General features: G+C 48.2%; 1 protein-coding gene across 1 annotated transcript; it reads right to left on the reverse strand.

Moving 5' to 3' along the window:
* Nucleotides 1-1,032: 1,032 nt before the first annotated feature.
* Nucleotides 1,033-7,963, reverse strand: KCNA4 (potassium voltage-gated channel subfamily A member 4). Its single transcript, XM_006220530.4, has 2 exons — nt 7,534-7,963; nt 1,033-4,353 (listed from the first exon to the last, which is right to left on the reverse strand). Exon 2 carries the CDS (start codon nt 3,578-3,580, stop codon nt 1,616-1,618), a length of 1,965 nt encoding a protein of 654 aa, XP_006220592.3. The 5' UTR covers nt 3,581-4,353; nt 7,534-7,963; the 3' UTR covers nt 1,033-1,615.
* Between the last annotated feature and the right edge of the window lie 602 nt (nt 7,964-8,565).

Genomic DNA, 8,565 nt, shown 5'->3' on the forward strand with positions numbered 1-8,565 from the left:
GTTGTCAGAGTTCATTACGTGCTGAGATACCTTACCTAGCATTTTCCCCCCAAAACCTCAGAACAACCATTTTATAAAGAACAGAAGTTGAAGAAATATTAGAAAATAAGGCCCCTTATGTACTCTGAGTTTGCTAACCTGTGTCTCATTATGACTTAACAGTGTAAATCAGATCACTAGCAGCTACCTCACAGTCTAGAACTTGTCGTGAGTTAAAGGCAGTTCTATGTGTCAGAAATCCAATGAAAAATGAGAATGATGGCAATTGTGAAACCAAATGTTCTGATGCAATTCTTTCTTACATCAATTTTAGCAAACAGAATGCTAAATTCTGAGGTGAATCCCCACATTTTGAGCTTATATCACTGCACAAATAAATAAACTTAATAAATCTAGCATTTATGTTGCACATTTAATAGAAAGCTCTTAAGCCATGATCACTGTAGCTGCTGGGCATCTTATTTCTTCAAGAATTCTTTCAGTGCATGCATTAACTTTGGTTAAATTATTCTGGATTTAAAGGCAGAAGAATATTTAAAATTTCAGAAGCATCATTGTAACAGACCAATTTCAAAAGATTCAGCTGCTAAATCTGACTTCATAGTCTCTCTGCAGATTAGTTATTTAGATTTTAGAAGAGAAGGGAATCATGTGCTGTTATCTGTGTGGTCATTCGTCTCACACAAAGAAAAGAAGAGAACAATAAAATAAGACTAAGAAATCATTCTTCCAATGATTGTCATTGAACTGTTACATTAGTAAACATTCACAGTATGAAGTCTCTCTTAATCTCCAGCATATAAAGGAGTGCAAAGAGGGGGGAAAAAAGAAAGAAAAAAGAGAATTCCAGTCCTGTTATCTGTGAACAAAACTTGTTACATTTTCTCCAGTTTCATTTCTTCCATTATTGTTAGGCATTGGCTGTCACATCCTCCCAAAATTAATAATAAAATATAATCAATTTCTAAAGGCCCCTGCAGCCTTTTTAAAAGTTAATTTCCAGTTAAAAATAAACTTTAATTAAATCCAAGATAAAATTGTGACCTATATTCTATTAAATAATTCACTTTCTTTTTTTTTTCTACATATAGTAATTCTTACACGTTTTAAAAAAAACAACAGCTATGGTATCCAAAGACAGGAGATGCTATTAAAGCACTGATAAATGACTGCTCAAATTCATTACTTACATAGTAAATACTCCAAAATGCCAACTTTTCCCATCACTGCACGATTACTAACAACGTTGACAATTTACTTACACATCCACACACGCACGCAGCACGCACACACATACACACACATTCTCTCCACGGAACCATCTTTCTTTTTAACATCTTTTCCAGTTAATGTGCAAAATTCTTGCATTCTATTAAAAAATATAAAGATAGATTTGCTCCTATTTAAGCCTCCCTCTTCTCCAAGATGTATCATTTATTTGATATGTGGTACAAGTTTAGTAACAATTATGCCATGTATAACCATTAAATGGCCTACGACTGTGTGCATTGGATTCATTTGCATATTTCTTTTCATAACTTCACTCTCTATGCATAAATATATTTGGAGATGCTGGGGCTAGGGGGAGGGGGCAGTGGCGGGTGGAGAACCTGATTCACACGTCAGTCTCCACAGCCTTCACGTTAGAACAGTTGTTTTTATCTGTCTCACTGTCATCCCCCTTTCCCTGACACTTCTCCTTTGCACAGAGAGATTCCTTAACTCCTTCTTCCATCTCTAGATACTCTGACTTGTCCCCTAGGGAAGAAGAAGTAGAGCTCCTAAATTTCTTCAGCAAATTAGAAGGGAGGTATGGGCAACTGACTGCATTTTGCGTCAGCTGCGTCTGTTCCTCATTTTCAGTCTCTCTGTGGTAGAAATAGTTAAAGTTAGAGACAATCACTGGCACTGGCAAAGCAATGGTTAAGACACCTGCAATGGCACACAGAGACCCCACGATCTTGCCCCCCACAGTGATGGGCTTCATGTCCCCATAGCCCACAGTTGTCATGGTCACCACGGCCCACCAAAACGCATCAGGGATGCTTTGGAAATGGGTCGTGGGTTCATCCGCCTCCGCGAAATACACAGCGCTGGAAAAGAGGATGACCCCAATGAAGAGGAAGAAGATCAGAAGGCCCAGTTCCCGCATGCTGGCTCTGAGGGTATGGCCCAGAATCTGCAGGCCTTTGGAGTGCCTGGAGAGTTTGAAGATCCGGAATACTCGGACCAGACGGATGATCCTGAGGATGGCAAAGGACATGGCCTGCTGCTGCTGGCCATTGCCACCCCCCTGCTGCTGGGCCAGATCCGTGCCCAGCGTGATGAAATAAGGCAAAATGGAGACGATGTCAATTATGTTCATGATGTTTTTGAAGAAGAGTGCTTGGCTGGGACAAGCAAAGCAGCGGACCACAAACTCGAAGGAAAACCACACAATACAGACCGTCTCCACGATGAAGAAGGGGTCATTGAAGATCGTGTGCCCTGAGCTCTCCAGGTGGGGGGCCGACGTGTCGTTCAACAACCCACTGTGCCCGCCCGCGCCCAGGGCCATGATGAGATCCCTGTCGTCCCGAAACTCTGGCAAGGTTTCCAGGCAGAAGATGACAATGGAGATCAGGATGACCAGGACGGAGACGATGGCTATGCCCCTGGCTGGGCTGGAGCTCTCGGGGTACTCAAAGAGCAGCCAGATCTGCTTTTTAAATTCATTCTCTGGCAAGGCCCTGTCCTCCTCCTCTCTCACAAAGCCCTCGTCTTCCCGAAACTTGAGCAGGGCCTCCTCCCCCAGCTGGTAGAACTTCACCTCCTCCGTGAAGATGTCAAAGGGGACGTTGACTGGCCTCTTCAGGCGGCCTCCTGACTGGTAATAATACAAGATGGCATCAAAGCTGGGCCTGTTTCTGTCAAAAAAATACTCGTTACGCAAAGGGTCGAAATACTGAGTCCTCTTTTCAGGGTCCCCCAGCAAGGTCTCTGGAAACTGGGCCAGGGTTTTCATCTGGGTCTCAAAGCGCAGGCCGGACACGTTGATGACCACACGTTCACAGCAGTCACTGTAGCGCACTGAGCTGTAGCCACCACCGCCCCCATCGTCCTGGGGCAGCAGGTCTGTGTAGGAACACTCGTCTCCGTGGTCCTCCTCGCTGTAGTAAAACCTTCCCTCCTCTTCCTCCTCCTCCTCCTCCTCATCCTCTTCTTCCTCCTCCTCACTCAGATCCCTGAGGATCTTCTCCTCCGAGCCGCTGGGCATCAGGTCCGAGCAATGAGGAAAGCTGCTCTGGCGGTGGTGGGCTTTCTTCTTCTCGGGCCGCTGTCGCCTCCTCCTCCGGCTGCCCCGGCCGCTCTGAGGGTCATGGGAGGTGCAGGCGCCGCGCGGCTGGTGGTGGTGGTGGGCGCCCCCTCCAGACCCCACGCCGCCTTCCACCGCAGCTGTGGCCGCAGCGACAGCGGCTGCCGCGGCCGCCCTGGAGTGAGCCAGCCGCTCGCGCTCCCGGGCCCGGGCCTGGGCTGCGTAACCGTAAGGCATGTGACTGTTGCACCCTGAGCTCTCCGCACTCACCATTGCAACCTCCATGGTGGCGGTTTGGGGGAAATGGCTGCTTCCAGTCGTAGGAGAAGAAGAAAGAAAAATAGGGCAGCTTCTTGTCTCACCAAATTAAGGTAAGTTTGGAACCCTTAAGCAGATTGCTTGGAAGACTAAGGATATTTTCAGTCCAACTTTGCATTTTCTGTTTTTAAATCAGCACGCCCCATGCTCTCTCTTCCCAGGGATTCAACGTTGCACTCCAGAGCGTGGCTCTTCTAGAGAAAGCGCCTGGCACTTTCAAGCCTCAGTCAGAAAATGGTGGGGTCTCTGAAACACCTGTTTTGGGGTGGCTTTTCAAATCTGGAAGTATGTCTAGATTGGAGAATGATGCTGCAAGATTCAAAGGCGGCAAGTATCCGACAGCCAGCAGTTGTGCCTAGGAAATGGAATATATTTTTCTGCCATGGAAATTGTCCAAAGCTCAGTCCATCATATTTAAATAAAATGCAAATGAGCTTTTAAGTCTTAGCACTTGCCTTCTAGTGACGGCTTGACCCATGTTAGCATGTGACTTGAAGGATGCCGGGGCACTGCCGCTCAAAGCCTTTCAGGGAGATTCTCCAGGCTCTCCCCTTAAGTTCATCACAGGCTTCCCCGACCCAGGGGCAATGCCAAGCTAGCGTTAGAGGCAAAGACCTTGGGAGGTAGAGAAGGTGCAAGATGAGGTGTCAGCGGGGGCAAGCCCAGCTCTGAGGTCTCCATAGAAATCAAGGAAATGCAGAGCATCCTTCAGCTAAAATTATGCAGAAGAAGGATTTCACCTGAAAAGGGAAGGGAAACAAGCATAGGAGAAAAATAAAAAGAATCAAATGATAAAGAGCAAACTGAGTGTCTCCTTCATATGTACCTCTGTCTCTTGTCCTCAAGCAAGCCATATAAAGGACCAAAGTGACCATACATTTCCAAGGCGTAGGGGCAGGATGTTAAATCTCCCTCTCACTAAACATCCTTCTTTCCTTCTTCTTTGGATATTGTTTCAGCACCGTCTACTTTTATGGCAACTGAATTATTTTTCCTCTCTCCACTCTCGACCCACATGGCTCTTCCTTCAATCCACCTTCTCACTAATACCAGGTCTTAATTCTCACTGCCACTCTCTTCATTCCACAAGAATAATGCTGTCACTTTACAGCTGTGTCCCATCATTCATTGATCTTAAGGCATGTTTTCCAATTACCACTGACAAAATAATTCTGAATTGGGTGCCCTTCCACTCCTCTGTCTTAATTCAGGTTTAGAGAAGTTGGAAAACCCAGTTTTCTTTAATCCAGACTTCATCATTTCAACACACTACAATCACCTCATCTACAAAGCGGAGATAATAATACAACTTCCCCTATCCCATTTTTTTAAGTGTTCATTAAATGTTATTAAATGAGATAATGGATGTTGACAGACTACCACAGCGCCTTGTGCATAAGGAATAGCAGTAAACGCTGGAGGTTATTAATAACTTGACAGTAACCTACACTTTTATTGTCCATCTACCCACCCCCAAGTGTGCATGTCCTTACACCACCATCTAAGCAGGCAGAGGACAGAATGTGGGGACATCCGGGATGTCTTGAGACTCACCAATGGCCTGTACTAAGTTGGCACCTCCCTGACTCCCTGAAGCAGGTCCCTGTTGTTGTTTTTCTGTTCCCCAGACTCCAGAACACTCCCTACCACCCACAGCCTAGGAACTAATCCCAGTTTCCACTTCTCTAATAATCAGCTTCTCTCCTTGCAGTTCCTCCATGTTCACCTCGATGCTTCCTCCTACACTTTGCTCAAGGGACTTTCTCCTTTGGTTTTAAACCCCAGTTTGTGTGCACTGTGTTTTCAGCCTGTGATACTTTCTTCCCTATAATTTAACCATCTATCTCCCAAGTTCTCTCCTTCTCCTTCTCCCTCCTCTCTGTCTCTCCTTCTCTCTTTCTCTCTGCCTGACTTTATTTCCAGTCCCCCACTTCCTGATCACATCTTTCTTGCAGCCTTGCTCTGTTCCCCCATCACTTGGTATTTCTGGTCTTTCTTCTTCCTTAGTTTGCTCTCTGTAGATCCAGCTAATTCATCCCCCGTACCCAGGACCTATAAATGCTCCTGCCCCAATCTCTTCTCTCCTCTTGCTTCTTCTATTCACTTTGTCCAGCAGGACTTCCAAGAATGCAGAGAGTGGTCCAGAGAATTGGGGAGGACAATGACAGCCAGAATCCAGGGCATCTACCAGCTTCTATTACTGGAAGCACTTGGGGAGCATAAGAGAAATGGCCTTCTGGAGCCATTAACAGCACCCAGCTCTTAACCACCTGCTGCTCCTTTCTGCATCGTGTTAGCCTAGAAGCCTAAACACAACTAGGTTTTATGAAGTGACAAGCAGGGAAGTGGCAAACAAAGGTATTTCCAATCATCCATCCTTTCCCAATCATACACATTCTCCCAGGGCAAGAGGTGAGCTTGACTGGGACACACAACCCAGAAAATACACCTCTGAAGGTATCTCAGCTGACACCCTCCTCCCTTTGCCTGACTCCTAACATCATCTCATACTCTGAAATGCTTACTCTCACAAGGTCTCCAAATCTCACAGGTCTTCACTGTGGAGGGTCAATCAACATCCTTTAAGGACTTTCACAGGCCAAATAGCCTGAGAGTTTGCTCAGTTTCTTCCCTAGCCCCCTCAAAGTGGTTATAATCCACTATTTAAATAAAGCTCCAGTGTAACCAAAGTGCCTGTAAATTTGTATACTATGCACACCCCCTCTTCCACCCAACTGACTCCTAGAAGGTCATAAATTAAAGGTTCTTCTAATTCACAATCATCTCTGCAGGAGATCTAGCCCTGACCTATCTACACCAAATAATTTCTTATTTATTTACTTATTTATTTACGTTGTTAATTTTTATTTATTTAACTCCCTTCCACAATGTACAAAAAAAACAAATTACCTTCCTTTTAATTTGCTACCAGTTACCTCACTATCCCTGATCTTAGAAGAAGGAGGAGGAGGAGAAGGAGGAGGAAAGAAGGAAAGGGAGAAGGGAGGGAGGGAGGGAGGAAAGAAAAAAAGAAGAAAGAAAGAAAGAGGAAAAATCCTTCTATCCAGCAAATCAGACTAGTTTAAAATCTCTCTTCCTTCTCAACTCAGGGTATTCATGTTAGGAGAAGCCACTCTCCCGGATTCCCAGGAGACTTCCTGGGGGAGATCTTTGTAGGGAAATGTCCCTTTCTCTTTAACACCATCAACTAATAGGATTTTGCTGACTACCTACTCCCCAGTCCCTGCGCCCCCAAACAGCAGCCAAGCATCCTGCTCCTCCTCCTCCCACCCCGCCCCCCTCCCCCAACGGCAAGGCTGTTTTCATCTCTCAGTGCTAATTCCTGCAACTGTCTTAGGGTGGTACCTGAACCTTATCAGAGAGAGAGAAGAGAAAGGGAGATTGAGAGAGAGAATTCGAAGGGCCAATACCGTGAGAAATGCACACTTCAACGCACGCCATTTATACAAGTCCCTATGTGTTGCTCAAATGCTCAGAAAATGCACGCAAATCCAAATGTTGGGAGAAGCAGCAATTCAAACCCGTTCACCAGCTGTTCCCTAAGGAACAGAACCGGTGAGTCTGGGACGAGGAAAAACGATGCTAAATCTAAACCCCACCTCGCTGGGAAACGACATCTTTAATCGCGCCCTCGCCTCCAGATCTAGGTTCCCGCTCGGGCACATTAAGCAGGGCGCACGCACCCCATCCCCGGGGTTGAGAAAATAACAACTGTTGGCCCCCCGGAGCGCCGCGCAGCATCTGCACCTTCCTTCTCCCACCTCCTGGTTTATTTTTAACCGCCTTCCATTCATGCCCTTCTGTCACATTCCCGATATTATTTATCCCTCAAATACCCACTGTTTCTTAACAGTCAAAAGAGGAGAGTGGGGGAAAGATGAGACAGGTATCATACTTACCACTCCCAGGCGGGGTGAAAAATAAAAATAAAGAAAATCCCCGGTTGGCTTTTCCCCTCCTCAAGCTACAACAGCTGGAGGAGGGGAAGAATGATCTTGAGGGGAGAAGGAATCACTCCGGTGTGGCAGTTGGAGGTCCAAAATATCCACGGAACAAGTTCTGTTGCCTGGCCAGGGGGCACACCGTCCCCGCTGCTGGAGCCCGGGGGTGGGGATCAGGGCTGCCCCAGGGAAGACCCCAAGACTCCTGGTTCCTCTGGAGTTCAGCACAGAAGGGCTCAACAGGGAAAGGAAGTCAGGGTTCCCCAGGAAAAGCAGCAAAATCCTAGACAGCAGTGATCACTTGTTAAGCCCGAATTCCTCCTCCAGTATCCATCCCTTTCCCTCTCCCGCTGGCTGCAGAAGCCGCACACGCCTCCCCTGGCCGGGAGCGCGCGCCGGCCGGGGGCGGGGCCAGGGCCGTCCGAGGGTGTGGCGTTCACCGCGGTCGCCAGGAGGGCCTCTCGGCGTGGCGGGGCGGGCGCAGTCACGACGCGGCGACTGCCCGCCCCCCAGTCCGGCCCCTCGACGCCAAGGCTCCGGGGAGCCACTGGGAACCATGCCAGGAACCCCTGGCTGGCGCCCCCAGCGGCGAGGAGCTAATCCCGGAGGGAGAGGTGTCCCCTTTGGAGCCAAAATCAGGTCCCGACGGCAGAGCGGGAAACGCCAGGAGAGGCTAGTGGGGGTGACCTCAACGGGAGCTCCAGTCTCGACCGCAAGGCTGGGCGTCTTCTCCGCTCCCTGACCCTCCTTCTCAGCATCTTCCCGGGCATCCCACCCTACAGCCCCGGCACCGTAACGGGTCTGTGGGGTCGGGGACCGGGTGCATCTCTGGCGAGGTCGCCAGCCCGCCTGCGAGCGCGCCCAGACCCTTCGGTCTCCACCTCCCTCGAAGAGAATTTGTCGGCCTCAATTCGGGGGTCCGGCCTCCGTCCGGGGCGCGGAGGAGACCGACTTTAAACACGTGTTCGACCCCAAGGAGGGGAGGACAGC

This window comes from Vicugna pacos, chromosome 10 (assembly GCF_048564905.1).
Source record: "Vicugna pacos chromosome 10, VicPac4, whole genome shotgun sequence".
Lineage (NCBI taxonomy): Eukaryota > Metazoa > Chordata > Mammalia > Artiodactyla > Camelidae > Vicugna > Vicugna pacos.